Source organism: Juglans regia, chromosome 5 (assembly GCF_001411555.2).
Source record: "Juglans regia cultivar Chandler chromosome 5, Walnut 2.0, whole genome shotgun sequence".
NCBI lineage: Eukaryota > Viridiplantae > Streptophyta > Magnoliopsida > Fagales > Juglandaceae > Juglans > Juglans regia.
Genome location: NC_049905.1, coordinates 4,849,723 through 4,868,591, shown reverse-complemented (window position 1 = coordinate 4,868,591; position 18,869 = coordinate 4,849,723). Strand labels below are relative to the sequence as shown.

At 28.7% G+C, this 18,869-nt stretch overlaps 1 protein-coding gene across 1 annotated transcript; it reads left to right on the top strand.

The window, feature by feature from the left end:
- Window positions 1-296: 296 nt before the first annotated feature.
- On the top strand, window positions 297-18,510 carry LOC108996225. The gene is made up of 9 exons (XM_018971996.2): window positions 297-326; window positions 10,740-11,177; window positions 13,689-13,892; window positions 14,554-15,036; window positions 15,137-15,304; window positions 16,208-16,273; window positions 16,432-16,485; window positions 16,631-17,031; window positions 17,865-18,510. The coding sequence occupies exons 2-9, from the start codon at window positions 10,745-10,747 to the stop codon at window positions 18,471-18,473; spliced, it is 2,418 nt and encodes an 805-aa protein (XP_018827541.2). The 5' UTR covers window positions 297-326; window positions 10,740-10,744; the 3' UTR covers window positions 18,474-18,510.
- The last annotated feature ends 359 nt before the right edge of the window (window positions 18,511-18,869 follow it).

Below are 18,869 nucleotides of genomic sequence, written 5' to 3'. Positions count from 1 at the left end.
GTTTTAATGGCTCTATAAACGCGGAATAAAAACAAGGAAAAAATAATTAGAAGATAGTAGCATTTTCCATAAATGACACCACTCACAACTTTATTACTGTGTGTATAGATCATATCACAACTTTATTACGCGCTGCCAGCTGGACAACTAGTTGTTCGGAAATTAAAAGCAAGGAAAAAAACGACAGAGTAACAGCGAAGTTGGTCTTTATAAAATGACAGGCAGCTTGTTCATGGTACCAATTTAAATTGCGGTGGGTATGTGACCAATGACCGTCCTTCACCGGCAGCACAACGTCCTGTCCATCCCTCTAGCTAGGCTAGCTGGTAAGTAATTCGTTTTTGCACCACTATTTATAAATAATTAGTTTCCATCATTATTTGCTGAAGATGCATGCATGGACGCGGTACACCTAATTATTAACGGCATATTAATTGTTGCCTTAGAACCCAATTAAAGCACATACATTCAGGATGAACGCAGATAGAATGGGAACTCAGGAAAAAAATAATAGTAAATAATAATAAAATAGTTTAAGTTAAGATTTTTATTGAGTTTTAAGAAATGATAGAAAAAAAACTAAAGAAAAATATTATCAATTTAAAAATTATTTGAATATAATTTTTTAATAGTATTTTTGTTTTAAAGTTAGAAAAAGTTGTATTATTTTTGTGTTTTATTACGAAATTTGTAAAACTTTTATTGATTTTTTTGTCTAGATAATGATTAGGTAATGATTAGATGAAAAAGTTAAAGATCATTTGAAATTGAAAAATGTTTTATATTTAAGTAATATTTAAAAATAAAATTAAGAAAAGTTTTGAGAATTTCATGTTTCATCTTGTGAGAAAGCTTGTTTGGGGCCTCAGATGAAATATAAAATTTTTATCTGATCTCATTTCATATCGTCTCATCTTATTCCCAAACATACTTAAAATACAAAATTTTAAAATTAATTATTACAATTTTTTCAAATAAAAAATAATTTCAACTTTTTCAAATTCACAAATAAAAATAATATTATAAAACTATATTCTTAAAATATTTTAACTTTATAATATTTTTTATATAACTTTTTCTTCATCTTTTCCCAAATCCTAACAAATACTTAATTCAAACTATCTTATTATTATTCACAAAATTTTCATTTCATCTTACTCTCCAAACCTCAATCACACATATATGTGAACCTCTCATGGTTCCTTCCATGCACGACACTTGGACTCCCTTACTCTATTATTTGAAGAGTAGATCTTACTCCATGCTTACTGCTTTTCATTGTACAAATGTTTTATTTACAAAATTTTTTTATAATATATTAAATTATAAAGTTGTTTTTATTATAAAATAAATATAACGTAGTGTATGAAATTATATTAAATTGTAAATTTATTATTATAAAAGAAAAAGAAAATTATGAATGTACACTTCTCTAAAAATGAGATTGGCATTCTGTCATGAAACTCACTTTTTTGGTGTCGAGTCGACTCCGACTTGCCAACTATTATCAGTGAGTAATTTTTAAGAGCTAAAACTGCTAAATTCTTTATTACATTCTAACTAGATTTTACTCTAGAAAATAATTTCATTATAAATTTTAACCGTAAAACATTTATGGTTGACTTTTAGAAATATTTCGATGCGTGGTTAACAATGCCCTTTGATAATAATATTTAAAAGAGTGATGCTACAAGTGATGCTAGCTGACATTATTTTGATGAAACCAATACTAATGCTCTAAGTGATGCTAGCTGACATTATTTAGTAAACATGTGAATCAATTTTAAAACTTTGAGATACAGTGCAAGATTTTTGCCAGATGTTAGTTTAGCACATTTTGGGTTAAGTGAGGTGACTCACAGTGTCATTGTCTTAGGAAGTGGAATAAAAATAAAATTAGCCCAACTTCTGTAATGTATTTGCTCAAATGCTTCTTAATAACCTATAAAAAATGGAGCTTTCTGAATGGCTTTAGAAAACGGCAAGGGTTCCTAATTCCGACCCTTTCATTGAAAAAAAACACGGATAATTACATACCAAGATAACTAATAACCGTAAATAAACTATTCGGTAAAATAGTCCCATAAAAATAAGTTTTTTTCGTTTTATTTTTTCTAATGTAGTTAGTAAAATAAGAAGTGTTACTATGAAATAATCTATAAAATTAAATTTACAAACTAAAATAATCTTTTATGATATATAATAATAATACAAGTAATTTTATAATTTAAAATTTTATATTAAATTATAAAATTAAATCCCTCTGACATTAAAGTATTTTTTTAATAAAATATAAGCACGTAATTACTGCTATATATTAATTATCAGTTACATTATATTTACAGAAAGCCGAACAACTCGCCGCCCCTCCCTTAAAAAAATAAAAAGAAGTCCAATGCACGGAAGCCAACACTACCAAACAATAGTCTATAATTTAAAATTTTTAAAAATTATAATAATTAAATAAGATAATATAAGACAAATATACAAATTAGATAATTATTTACTGTCAGTTTACAACTCACAAATAAAAAATACATATCAGAATTATAAAATAATTTTTTATAATATTGTTTCATTTTTTATTATTATAGTTAAGTTTTGAAGAGATTGTACACGAAATGGTGGACTATCATTATTCATTTTTAAACAAAAATGTTACATCTACCGAATGTTGGGTCCCAATTTGTTTTTTAATTTATTGATTAAAGAAATATTTTTTAATAATGTGATATTTTTTAAAAAAATGTTTATAAATATTAAAAAAATAATAAAAAAACTAAATCACCCGATAAAGTTTCTCGAGAATTTGTCCAGATGTAAAAGAAAATTATTAGTAATTATAAAAGTGTTTTTTAATAATATTATGAATTATTTTTTAAAAAATATATAAAAAGAATTAAAAATAAAAAAATTTATTCCTTTTCGGGACCAACTCGTTCTTCATCTCGATGGATATATATATTTTTTTTGTATAAAAATAGATTTTATTTTATTTAATTGAATCAAGTTATAATTGTGACTAATTAATATAAAAAAAATCTAGAGAATATTTTTTAATATAAACAAAAAATCTATTTTGATTATAAATTTTCTTTATTTTCTGTTGTACCAACACAAAATTTTAACTTTTAGTATAGTGTAAATGCATATTGAAAAAATAAAACAAGGTAGGCGACTTCCCCGGCCAGCGCATGGTTGAAGCTGTCTGATATCTACCCATGACCATCATACACACGCTCCAAACTTTATTTATTAAATCAAATATTGAATATTTTAATGCAAGGAAAAAACGATAGAGTAACAGGGAAGTTGGTCTTTATAAAATGACAGGCAGCTTGTTCATGATAACCATAAATTGCGGTGGGTATGTGACCAATGACCATCTTTGTTAATTGATCCTTCACCGGCAAGGCGTCCACTACTGCAGTGTGGAATATTTTAGAGGCAGCAGTTTTGAAAGACAGCGTCCTATCCATCCCTCTAGCTAGGCTAGCTGGTAAGTAATTCGTTTTTGCACCACCATTTATATAAATTAGTTTCCATCTTTATATGCTGAAGATGCATGCATGCATGGACGCGGTACACGTAATTATCATCGGCCTATTAATTGTTGCTTTAGAACCGAATTAAAACACATACATTTCAGGAAGAACGCAGATAGAATGGGAACAAGGGAAAAAGAAGAAGGAACTGTATTCGTCTCTGCTCTCCCTCTGTTCTCTTTCTTTCTTATTTTGTTAAGATTGATTTGGACACTTGAATATTTAAGAAGTTTGTAAATAATAATAAAATAATTTAAGTTAAGATCCTTATTGAATTTTCGGAAATAATAAAATAAAAATATTATCAAATTAAAAATTATTTAAATATAAATTTTTAATAGTATTTTTATTTTAAATGTATCTTATACACAAAAACTCTAAGCAGTATACGTCATGATTTGATGACGCAATTTGAAGACATGCAATGACGTCTTTATCATGGACATTTATGAGCATTGGTATTGGATTTATCAAATTTATTTTTAAATTTTAATGAAAAGTATATATTTTTCATATATCTAAAACTTCCTTATCCATAACTCCATATTGAATTAACTATTGAATTCATCAAAATAATAATATAATATTATTTTTTTAATAATAATCTTTTATTTTTTTTCATATTTTATAATTACACTAATCATATATTAATTAATAATTTAATTTGATTCTTACTGTAAGAAAGGGACACCCATAGTGGGCATCCCTTCACCTTCTCTTGGTGGTTATGAAGTGGTTTAGACTTGATGACTGGCCATTAAGGGTCAGCCGGGGGTTACACTTAGAGGGCTTATTTACATAGCCTCTCTCCCCTTTGGATAAGGACAAGCATCACAAACAAGAAATATCTCTCTCAAATGGTTCTCTCTAGTCCCGATATTTAGGCTGTGGAATATGTGGGTGTTGTTCTGGTATTGCCACGTAGCACACTCCACCATCGATACAGGAGATTCCAAATGAACGACGACGAAGAATATGTGGAACAACCACACTAGATCCTAGATATTTCCTGTGAGGTAATATCACTTCCGCTGTGTACTTTGATCTAGTATTTCTAACACTTACATTATTATTACAAGACAGTTAGAGATTAAACGTGAATAAAAAGGACTATTGGAGATTAAAAATGAATAAAAAATAGATTTGATAAGTGAACAGTAGCTCTTTAAATTTGAAGAAACCTATACATTTATTGTAGCTCAAAGTTTCACATTTATCTCTTTGGCTAATCCAATGCAGCTCTTTTTTTATGAAATTCATTATATTTTACATTTAGCTAGACTTTTGATGAAATCAATACCAATGCTCTAACGGTGGAGTCCAAACATATAATTCATCAAGTTGGGTCCGTCTAACATAGAGTGCAATAGAATTCTTAACTTGGGTGTAATCTGTCCGATCTGTGGTTAGCTAGCTTTATGAACATTTTCTCTCTCTCTTTTTTTATTTTATTTTTTATTATAGAAAAATTAATGTAAATAATTAAGTGATCTCTTTGATATATTTTATATAGTTAATGAATATTAAATAATTTTATTGAATAATATAATCAATAATAATCCATTGAATGAAAATTATACAATTAATTTAATCAACTACTATATAACATAATATATTTTATATAAAAAAATATTTAAAATATAAATATATACACATTCAGTCCGATCGATTTTTTTGATCTCGACTAATAGTCTTACAACCCTATTGTTAACAATGTGTATCATACTAATTATCGGATTTGATTTTCTTGCAATGCAAGGAACGTGAGGGCTTGGGATTGATGACACGCCATCGATGCCTAAATCAGTTCATTATCCTTTTAGACAGTTTTTCTATATATTATGAGAGTGAATTAAGATGGAATTCAACCGATGCTTCCAATCTATCACTACTGCAATTGCAGTTTTTTTTCTTTTACATATCTTTCAACATGTTTAAATATTTTAAAAAATAAATAAATTCAATAATATTTACTATCTTATAACAGTAATGTCGGTGGAGTCCAATAAACACAACTTTTAATTTTTACAACATTTTATGAAACAATATTTTTTAATAGGAGGGGTATTTTTGTAAATTACCTTATAACAATAATATTATTTTATAAAAATATTCTTATGTTAAATCATATATTGTAAAATGTGTTGTTTGTATAATTATTCATTTATTATTGATTCCATCGGTGCAAAAGTTAATGTTTATTTATATGACCACTAGGCAAGTTTAATAGAGAAATGCATTCAATCAACTTTATAATAAAATTTATTTTATAATTTAATATACTATATCAAATTATAAATTTATTTTTATTAAAAGATTTTATAACTAAAATATTTCTCTAATAATTATTAAGACCACTTGCCTTTTACTAAAAAAAAACAAAAGTGATAACACACCCAACTGGTCTACAATCACTCGACAAGCAGATGACACGACCCACATAAAATTATTAAAAACTAAGTTTTTGAAAGAAAATAGTTCAATTAATAGATTTATTCACTTTTCGGTTTTTCTATTAAGATTTCAAACTTTTTGTACTGCTAGTCAGGCTGGTTGGGATAGTCATATGTAATAAAATCAGATAATTTTAGATAAAAATTGAAAGTTTTATAAAATGTTATTAGAATATTATGTTTTAATATTATTATTATTTTAAAATTTTAAAAATTTGAGTTGAAATTTTAAATTATTTATTATATTTTATGTAAAAATTTTAAAAAATTATAATAATAATATGAGATGAGATAAAAAAAAAGAAAAAGAAAAAAAAAAAACTCACTAATCCAAACGAATCTTTAGTGACTTTACGACCTAAATTATTCAAAGCAACATACAAAGTTATTCAGTTTAAGACCCAGATCTGACATTTTCAAGTAGGGAGATACTGCTACCAAGGGGCCCAGGGTGGCCATCATGGGCCTCCGCCTCCGCCTCCACCTCCCCTCCTTTTTATTTATTTTTATTTAATAATTAATAATATAATATATAGTCAATTATATATAGACTGACCTTAGGATTAAAAATAAGTTAATTACTAACAGTACTACTCTTCGTCCATTATGTGATAAGATTAAATAATTTCATATTTTAAGCAGCATTTCATGATTTCAAATTACTTAAATTCAAAAATTAAAATAAAAATACATGAGCGGTAAGATCGAGGGGCTGGGCCAAACTCATATATTCAATTAAACATTTTCTTATATATAATAAGTATCTATCATATATCTCTAATTATATATATACATATTACTGGTTAGTTTCTATCTTATTTTTCTCACCAACTTGGTGCAAAAACTTCTGTGCATGTGCGTAAATATAGAGTACTATATAATACCCAAATTGCTCTTAATTAATATTCAATTTATAATGACAGACCTTGCATATATGTTCTTCGGTTCCGTGAGCGCCATTGGTGTGTGTGTATATATATATATACACATATATATAACCATCAATCTAATTAGTTCGTCTTCCACGGACCACAGGTAATTACTACTTTTACACTGGGATTTACAAGCAGCTGAATTTGTAGCTGCCCCTCATCCGTCCTTGTGAGTAAGATCTACTTCGTTTTTTTTTTTTTTTCCTCTTATTTTTTACATGAATCAGATTCTCGCATGCATGCATCATTGTAGCATTAGTTCGGTTTGAATTCAAAACTCACTTCAACTAATTTCATCTCATCATTACATAAATTTTTTTAAATTCTCATACAAAATATAATAAATAATTCAATTTTTTCAAATCTCAAAATAATAATAATATTAAAAATTATTTTCTAATAATATTTTATTCAACTTATCTAAAACCATCTCAGCTCATATCTAAATCCAAACAAGGTCATCTTATAACTTATAGATTAAATAATAAGTTCTACTACGTACTTAGGTGTGAGGTGGTGGAGGTGCGGTAGCTTGGGTGGCCACGTACGACGGTGCAAGTGGAGAGAAATGGGTGAAACCTATTTCGGTTGGGTTACCGTAGGGGAGAGAGAGCTGAGCGTGTGGGAGATTGGTGGTGGCTGGCTTGGTCACTGACGTGAGGGGAAGTCACCAGTGGTGGCAGTGAGGCTGGGTGGCCACATATGGCAGCACAAGTGGAGAGAAATAAGTGAAATCCATTTCAGTTGGGTTACCGTAGGGGAGAGAGAGAGCTGCGCATGGGAGAGATCGATGGCGGCTGGCTTGGTCGCTGGTGTGAAGGGAGTCGTCGATGGTGGCGGTGAGGCTAGGCGGCGCGCGGCAGTGCCGGGTTGGGCTGAAGGAGAATTGGGCTGAAGGAATTGGGCCAGAGAAGAGAGAGAGAGAGAGAGAGTGAGGAAAGGAAAAAAAAACCTTATAATATTTATCACTATTATATATAAATAAACAGTTATATGTTGGAAAGTATGGAAAGAAAAAAAAAAATTACTATTATATATAAAAAAAATAATCATTTATTTATCATTAAAAAAAATTAATTATTGATGGGACTCATATATTTTTCAACTACCTATTCAAAAGTCAACATATTTTATACATCTAAACAACTCAAAATATTCTCAATAGAATCTACAAATCCACTCATTAATCTCTACTCATAATTATTCATAAACTTTCTCAACACTTATCGGGTATTCTCACTATCTATATGTAGATATCTCATAACTTTGTGCATAAAATAGTAAAATGTTTTAAGTTAAAGATGTTGATTGGATTTTAAAAAATATAGAGAAAAAATTAAATAAAAATATTATAAATTTAAAAATTATTTGAATATAATTTTTTAATAGTATTTTTATTTTAAAGTTAGAAAAATTGTATTGATTTTTATTTATAAAATTTTTATTAGTTTTTGTGTTTGAATATTGATTTGATAATATGATTCGATAAAAAAGTTGAAAATTAAAAATTAAAAAATATCTTATATTTGAGTAATATTTAAAAATAAAACTGTGAAAATTTTGAAAAATTATGAATTTCACGTGTCATCTTTGTGTCTAAAGCCTTGGTCACATATATGTGAGCCACTCATGGTTCGTTAGATGCACGACACTTGGAGTCCCTTGCTCTATTATTTGAGGAGTAGATCTTACCAAATGCTTTGTGCTTTTCATTATAGAAATGCGGTAAAAATAAAATTGTAAAAATGTAAATTAATAAATAGACGTAATTTAATAAGATACGGTAGATAATAAATTTAAGTAAATCTAATATATTATATAAAATTATATCAATTTGTAAATTTATTTTTTAATAAAATTTATTTTTAATTTTAGCACTTCCCATTCGTAAAAATGGGATTGGTCTTCTGCTTACTTTGTTGATATCATTTTCACTCTGGCTTGCCTACAATATTTATCTGAGAGTAATTTTTAAGAGCTAAAACTGTTAAAATTCTTGATTTTACTCTAGAAAAAAGCATCTTTAATTTCATTTCAATTCATTTATTTAATTATTACAATTTTTTAGAATTTTTACACAAAATATAATAAATAATTTAATTTTTTAAAATTTAAAATAATAATAATATTAAAAAATAATATTTAATAATATTTTATTTAACTTTTAATTTTTATCTGAGAGGTTTGGATTCATAGATGAGTTGAGATGATTTATAAATAGTATAATAAAAATTGAATTATTTATTATATTTTATGTAGAAATTTAAAAAAGTTGTTTTGGAATTTGAAAAAGTTAAATTGTTTATTATATTTTTTGTAAAAATTTGAAAAAATTATAATGATGAGATGAGATAAGTTGAGGTATGTTTTGAATCCAAACCTCTCCTAAATTTTTCTATTGAGCTTCACTAAGTACGATTTGGATAGTGAGTTGAAATGAGATAAAATAAGATGATTAAGATAAGTTGAATAAAATATTTTTAGAATATATTTTTTTAATATTATTATAATTTTGAGATTTAAAATAGTTGAATTGTTTATTATATTTTGTATTAAAATTTTAAAAAATTATGATGAGATGAGATGGATTGTGAGTGTTTTTATATCCACCAACGGAGCCTTAAAAGATTTCATACTTATTGTACTGCTAATCAGAAGCCTGGCTTTGCCACCTAAATTATTCATAGCAACACTCGATAAAAATAATTTCAAAATTATTCAGTTCAAGACCGATCTGAGATTTTCAAGTAGGATGTTACTACCAAGGGGGCCCGGATTGTATTTTTTTATTTAATAACTAAAAATATTATATTTACACAATTATATATATATATATATATTTAGACCTGAAGATTAATAGTAATACTATTCTTCATCGATTTTATTATCAGCGATCACGTTGATTGATGGGATAATGTTTATTTTATTATCCGGGATGGTGATGTCCGCCAATAGAAGAAATCTACAATTGAACTAGATAATGTTTATTCTATTCTATAGAGAACACCATAACATTATATAAATCTTAAGATTTGATTAATAAAATTTAAAATTTAAAATTTATATTTCAAATCAAATTATATCACATAAACTTGTGTTTTTGCACGAGGCTTTTCCGAATGAAATTGTTCTTTTTTGAAGAATTCCATGTGAAATCGTTAGAAGCAGCGGTTGAAGATTTCAAACTCTTTTTACTGCTGAGTAGCCTGCCGTTACCACCTAACAACCATTCAAAGCAACACACACAAATACAAATACAATATATATATATATATATATATATATATATAAATTGAGATCTTTAGAATTCCTGTACAAAATCTGAAACCTAAATTGATTTGGAAAATAACATATATAATGTGTGAAATCTACGTCAATTATTGCTGAGTACCATTGGGCATTGGGTCCAATACGGACCGTATTATACGGTAACACCCCCTCTTTGACATACAATATATTGACGTGCATACATCGCTTAGAAGTATTCTCTGACCAGCACATAATTTTAAAAATCGACTCAACTAATTTTAAAAAAAAAACTTTAGATACATCATGTTTGCTGCCAAAAAGTAAACAACTTCATTTTCACTAATAAGGATTTTAGTTAAGCTCTGCAATTAAAATTTCTACTACGCAATCCAAAACATGTTAACCCAATCCCTAACATGCACTTAGTAGAAGAAATTAAAAACCATTTTTCAAAGTTAAGATCCAAAATGTATTCCTGAGATATTATATCACATTATTAGTATCTCTTTCTATTACGAGTTTCAACTAATATATGTACTTCATGAATCTTAACTCGACAGGCAACATGGAGACAAACACTTTTTCACTTGAACTTCTTACAAACGATAATTATGCGGATTGGAGCGTCAAGATGAAAAATAATCTGTTGGCTCAAGGTCTTTGGGACATTGTTGAAACATGCTCGAAACCTCCCAAACCAGATGATGATGTGGTTGAATTCAAGACTTGGAAAAAGATGAATGCTGCAGCATTACATGCAATCCAAAGTTCGTGTGGTATGGACATACTTTCTCGAATCAGTAAAATTAGTTCTGCCAAAATTGCTTGGGAAACATTGGCTGAAATGTTCATGGAAATGCGGCTGGTTTTGTACAACACGGTTGAGCAAGGACACTCTTGCTCATCAGATACCTTAGATAGTGGACAGGACATGCCAACAGGGACTGGAGCTAATCAGAAAGTTGAGAGTGGAAACTCTTCAAGTGCACACAAATCAGGTCTCTCTCTCTCTCTCTCTCTCTCTCTCTCTTTGTGTGGGAACATTATTGGAAGAAAAAAATTGGTTTATAATTGCAAGAAAACTGAGAATTTCTCATGAGAAATGATCTAAAGCTCTTGTAACTTAGTTGTAGTACCTCTTGTCATTTAAACTTGAGAATTGAAATTCAAATCACCATGACAAGAAGTACAAATGATTTATTTTAGGCGGGCTATTTTAGACATGATATGATTTAATCTGTAATAAAATTTTAGATTTAAATATTGAAAATTAAATTTTGTCACTTCAATTACATGAATAATGTATACTCCACACTAGCTTATAAATAAAAAGAATCAACCACAAAATAAATAAATAGATAAAGATAAAGAATTTGGAGACTAGGTTTAACATTCTTTTCACTTAACTCATGGACGGATCTCGATCATATTTGTTGGAAAGCACATTTGGATATCGACCAATTAAGCACAGTACACAAATAAGTTGAACATAGAAAATGATAGTAAAATGAAATAATAGAGAAATTACACTTTGATCATCTCCTCAAACTACCAGTACTCATTTTACAAGGTGACCATCAAATTACTAATCCAACTTTATCTCTCAAACGTCTCCTTTTCGCAATTTGCCTTCTCCCATTAAGATCTAATCTTTTAGAATATCATACCATGAGTACATTACTTATTTTTTAATAATCAATTATTTCGAAGTCAACAATATTATATAGAATTTAAACAAAGGGTTAAATTACTTATATAATTTGGAGGTGAAGTGATAAGTTAGTTGGTGATTAACTTTATTGCCATTTTGCAAAATAAGTGACAATTTTAAGGGTAATATGTGATTTTTTTCCAAAATAATTATGATACGTTAAAAATCAACAGGGATTGATTAAACATTTTATTGGGCTTGAAAATTTGTGAGTGGTAACTTTATTAAGTTATACGAGAATGGCCGGAACAAAGCCCAATCGGAGCACTCAGTTCGTTGTGTTGCATCTTCATATATAGAACATAAATAAACTTATGGCCGGGCTTTGCCTGTGTCTAATTAATTGGGCTATTTTAGACTGACAAACATTCGACTAAAGCCTAATCCATTAAAAGAAGTGACACTATCAAATTTACTAGTTATAACATAAGTTACATTAATATCATTATATATATATATGTATTATATATTATATATATATATGTTTTTATGAAAAACATTTTATGATTGTACACTTCTCGTTGGTAAAAATGGGATTGGTATTGATCTGTCATGATACTCACTTTGTTGGTGTCATTTTCACTCCGGCTTGCCAACAATTATCTGTGAGTAATTTTTAAGAGCTAAAGTTGCTAAAAAAATCATCTTTAATTTCATTATAAATTTCAACCTTAAAACATTTCTGGGTGACCTTACATTCTTGATTTTTACGTTTAGAAATATTTCGGTGCGTGGTTAACAACGCCCTTTGATAATTATATTTAAAAAAGTAATGCTACACATATTTATAATTTTACATTTAAGATTTATTTTGTCAGTTTTTTTAAAAAATTAAATTTTAAATTTAATAATTTTATTCATATCAATAATTGATATGTGTATAAATAAATTTTTTGTAAGTTTTTCTTCTATACATTGTTCTATTTAAAAATTATCAATCAAATAGTATTTTTAATTTTTTGAATTCCTGAGTCTTTAAATGAAAAGTTATTATAATTTAGGAAAAGTCAAGAAATTAAAAGAAAAATAATTAAAAACAATTGATTTTTTTATTGATAATTGTAAAATTTGATTGTTAAATCAATTGCTCCCTAGAAAAAATATCCCGGTGGGTGGAATGTCATAATTTGAAATTTTTTATGACACAATTTAAAGGCGCAATGATGTGTAAATGATTAGAGCAGAGCCGGCGCGACATGGACATCTAATGTAATGTCGTTGGACTCCAAGAAATGATCAATCAAGTTGGTGCATCATAAATAATTAATTATATATGTTTATTTAGACAAGAAGATTAATTAATATATATATAGCAGCCTCACTACTCTTCATCGATGATTTTATTATCATCAAATGATCTCAGGGATATGAGATAGTGATATACTCTTCATTGTGTTTTGAACGATCCTTGTCTTTATATATATAAACAATGGTAGCTAGCTATTATCTATTGAGATCCTTAGAATTCCTCTACATAATCTGACACCTAAATTAATTTGAAAAAGAACATAATTTGTGAAATCTACGTTAATTATTGCTGAGACCATTGGACATTGGGTCTAATATGGTAACATCCCTCTCTTTGATATACAATATATTGACATGCATTTATCGTTTGAAAGTATTCTCTCGCCACCATATAATTTTAAAAATCATTTTTCAAAGTCAAGCCTGGAAATGTATTCTAGAGAAATAACAATATTAAATTCTTGATTTCAAAAAATGAGATATATCACACATTATTGGTGTCTTTTTCTATTCCAAGTTTCTATTAATATATGTACTTCATAACTTGAAGGCAACATGGAAACAAACATTTTATCTCTTGAACTGTCACTAGGGACTGGAGCTAATCAGAGACATGAGAGTGGAAATTCTTCAGACAACCAAGATCGTTCTAACTCATCAAACATCTTAGATAATGGACAGAATACGATAATACAGATTGAAGATGATAATTCGATAATTGATAAAGGAAACTTTTCAAGTTCAAACAGCCCAGGTCTCTCTCTCTCTCTCTCAAAACTTGTCATGTCAATAATGTGGATGGTGTGTCATTCACATTAGCTTACAAATAGAAAGAATCAACTACAAAAAAATAATAATAATAATAAATAAAGATTTGTTAACAATATTACTTATATGATTATCAATTATCTCGAAGTCAACAATATTATATAGGATTTAAACAAGGGGTTAAATTACTTGTATGATTTGGAGGTGAAGTGATAAGTTGGTTGGTGATTAACTATATTGCCATTTTGCAAAATGTGTCAATTTCAGGGGTAATCTGTGATTTTTACTCGAGCATTATACGTTATAAATCAATAGGGATTTGATTAAAGATTTTATATATTTGTGAGTGGTATGTTGTACGAGAATGGCTGGAACAAAGCCCACATCGAACACTCAGTTCGTTGGGTTCATGCATCTTCACAGAACATAAATAAACATATGGGCTTTGCTGGTTTCTAATTATTTGGGCTATTTAATTGAGACGACAAAAATCGATTAAATCCTAGTTCATGAAAAGAAGTGACACTATAAAATTTGAGAAATGATTAATACAACTTTGAATAGATAAGTCACGCATAATCCTTTTGTAAAAAGTAGACCACACATTAACAAAAGTGTAAAGAAACACTATTTTTTCTGTATGGCAGGGCCTGAGATGGAGGATGATTATGCGGCCTTACTCAAGGCTGTGCAAAGTGGTAATTGGAACGCTACAAGAGAACTCCTCATGAAGGACCACCCAGCTGCGTTGACAGCAAGAATAATGAATACGGGTGGGACAGTTCTTCACGCTGCTGTTAATGCTGAACAGGAACATATAGTGGAGGAGTTGGTCAATATGATTTCGGAAAATGATTTGGAAATGCAAAATGAATTGGGCTTTACAGCTCTACATTCGACAACTATTATTGGGAATCGGAGGATGGCAGAGTGTCTGATTATAAAGAACAAGAGGTTGGTCAGCATTAGGGATTATCGAAAAGAACTTCCAGTTTCTCTGGCTATGGCCTTTGATCATAGAGAATTGGCTCGCTATCTCTATTCTCAAACTCCGTTGGAAGATTTGGAGGCAGAAGAAGGCTGCCATGGTGCTTCACTTCTTAACCGTTGTATTTATTACGGAGATTTAGGTAACAAATTATTACTCATGTATTCTCTTCTAACCATTCATTGGCTGTAATTTCTGGTGACTGGATTACTTAATTGGATATATGCACTTACGTATGACAGATATGGCTTTGAAATTAATGAAGCGTTGTCCTAGTTTGGCTTTTGCCAAGGACCATCAATCACCACATGTCTACCCTTTGGAGGTATTAGCTTATAATTCGACTGACGCATTCGAGCTGAGTGGAAATTATGGGATGGTGTTTTGGAAACAATGGATCTACAATCACTGTTAGTACCACTCTTTTGTTTTATCTCTTTGCAGCTTTTCCATTAATTGAGGTCTTTTTACGTAAAAATGAAATTTCTAAAAAATAATCTTACTTTTATACATCTTTTATAATTATACTAAACATATTTAAATTTCAGATTTTGACATAACTGCCGTCCTATTATAACAAAGTTGTAAAAATATTATAAAATAAGAGAACTGCTACACTCACAGAAGATTTCCACCGAAATCTTCTACCAAAAGGCAAATGTTTTTTTTTTTTTTTGCTTTTTTTTCAATCATTTTTTTAAACACTTTAAATATTTTTAAAAAATATAAAAAAATCATAAATTCATTTAAAAACATTCCTTAATCATTAAGCAAAAATAAAAAAATAAAAAAAATATAAAATATAATTTCGGTAGAAATTTTCGGTAAAAATCTTCTGGAGGAATAGCATTTTCTATAAAATAATTATAAGTGTATCATTATTATTAAATAATTTACATCTAATCATTAACATTCTTTTCGTGATTTAAAACAAAAAACACAAAAATCAAGACAAGCTTTCTTAAAAACTCAAAAAACTTCTCCGGCCTCCAAACATTAACATTTCAAAACACTTCACAATCCAAACATATATACTTTTTAAAAGCCTCACAAAAAATACAACTCGTATTAAGTCAAATAACTAATTCATACAACTTATTATTTTATATTATTATTTTTACCTTTATAATGAAAATATTTTTTAAGTATTTAAGAATATAAGAGGAAATCATAGTCTTAATAGTACTGTACATGCATGTTGCTTGAATTTAATTTCATGCTCCTTCAAGATATAGATTAAAAATTGTACGTACTGCCATATTATTACTTGCAATTGGCTTTTATTTGCCTTTTTTGTTTTTTGGTTGGGGAAGGTATACATGACATTTCAGAAGCAGATTTAGATCGTGCTGCCGATCAAGAAAAAAATATCGAATCAGGTACGTATGTGCGTTAATGCATGCCTAAACTTAATATCTTTCCCTCGAATTTTTTGACTCCTTACATTAATTAATGCTAATTATCAAAGTTTTGGCGGCTTTGTTTTTCTGTCGGCATTAATAAAGATGAACAAGTTTTGGTTTTACTTAATTTGCAGTACTGCGAGCTGATCTATGGCGCAAACTAGTTTCACGTCTCTTGAACCTCTTGGGTATAATTTTAATTGCATCCATTTACTTTTTTGAATAATTTTTTATAACAAATTGTTATTCTTGATCATTTATTGTTTCATCCAACTTATAAATTAACCGGCCAGCATGCATTAATGTTTCGTAATTGCCAAATTAATTATACAGGATTCAAGCGTTTATATGAAACGAAGTTGGTACGAGCTCAATTCCGACGACTTCTGATCCTTATGTGTCAAGAAAGCCAAAGAAATCGATATGATCTGAAAATTATTATGAAAGCAGTGGTCGGTGCTATCAAGAGAGGGAACTTTGAATTTGTTTGTCATATAGTCAAAGCAAATCCAGAAATTTTGTGGAGGGGCATGTTCCATTGGGTCGTCCTACATCGTCAACATAGGATCTTTAGCCTTATATACAGCTTAAAACAAAAGAATGTTGTACTAAATTTGATAGATGAATCCGACAATATAATATTGCATATGGCAGGGAAGGTAATAGAAAATACTGCAATCGATCATATAAGAGGAGCAGCTTTGCAAATGCAAAGAGAAGTTCAATGGTTTCAGGTCAGCTCCATCCATCTCTCTCTGCTACTTTATTATTTTGCTCTCGACCATACATTCTTTAAACTAATCTAGAGATAGATTTTCAAATAGAGAAAGGAGAACAACAATAGTACCATGTAATGTCTGTATAAAAAACCTTTCAATTTTTTAGGCAAGAACTCATGACCTTGAGCCCATTTGCTTTACTTTTATATGTCTTAAAATCTGCAGCTCTTACCAAATTTATTTCTAATATTAATTTTTATTCCCCTACATTAATGTATAAGGGAATGTGGGGTGGAAAAATCTGTATCACTTAACTTCAAAACAGTGGTACTTATGATTTTAAGAACTCTACTATGGAATAATCTTAATTATAAACTTCAACCACTCCGCAAGTATTATATTTATTATATATAGAATAACTTTGTTTTTGCATTCCATGTTTGTTGGTGTCACAAGATTGCTACTAAGCAGGTCTTTATTATAAGAAAGCTAAAATTCTTGCTGTCAAAATTTCAATACGGAAATTTAATAAACAGATTAAACTGAAGAAATAAAATACAAATTTGAAAAAAGAAACTGACATGTATACAACTATTTTTACAATTCTTTAAACTTTCATGTTTTAAATGAATGCCATTTTTATAAAATAAGTTATAAAATAATATTTTTTTACAAAAATACCCTAAATTAAAAATATGATTGTATAAAAATCAAAACAACAAAATTTCTTATTCAAAAAGCCAAAAGATTGATGATAGTCTCAGTTTGTTTAATGATGATGGCTAATTCTTTTGCAATATTCTAGTTGCCATTTTTTCCTCATATTTTTATTTAATAAATGCATGCAGGAGGTGGAACGCATATGCCCTCCCTCTTATAAGGAAACTTTAAACAAAGATGGTTTGACTCCCGAACAATTGTTTACGAAAGACCACCAAGAAATGAGAAAAGAGGGAGAAAGATGGATGAAGGACACAGCAACTTCTTGTACAGTGGTCGGGGCTCTCATCATTACCATTATGTTCGCGGCAGCATTTACCATTCCTGGTGGTAACAATCAAGATACAGGCATGCCAATCCTCGTGCATGACAAACTTTTTACACTCTTTATAGTAGCTGATTCTCTATCACTATTTTCTTCCACGACTTCAGTATTAATGTTTTTAGGAATCCTTACATCACATTATGCAGAAAAAGACTTTCTTAGATCCTTGCCTAGAAAGATGATTATAGGCCTTTTCGCTCTCTTCTTCTCTATTGCATCTATGATGATAGCCTTTTCTACTGCTCTTTTACTTATGTTACGTGGAAAATACCAGATCGTCATTCCTATTATTGGTTTGGCTAGTATTCCCGTTATTCTATTTGTAGTGATGCAATCTCGCCTTCTTGTTGAGATGTTTAATTCAACCTATAGACTAGGTATCTTTGATAGAAAAATGAAGTCTTTGTTTTAAGTTTTTACCTTATTTGTTGTAATGTTGTATTAATATATGGCAGACTAAGCAGAATTGATGATTATTTTTCATTGAAATAAATAGCTAAACTTATGTGGTATATTTTGTTATTCTTATTTTACACTGATGTTCACACTATAATTTTATTGGAGTTTGATTGTTTTTTTTAATGATTTAGGTAGTTATTCTTTCAAAGGAAAAATGATTTAAATCTCTAAAATTTTATATTCAAATTTGAGAATTTAGAGTGGGAAAAATGAATTAGATCTTCTTTGATACAGCTGCTTGTTTGGAAAAAGTTTCTATCTCAAAATTTTCATCTTATCCTATCTCTTTCCCAAACGTCACTCAAATACAAATACTTTCAAATGAATACTTAACAACTTTATAATCATT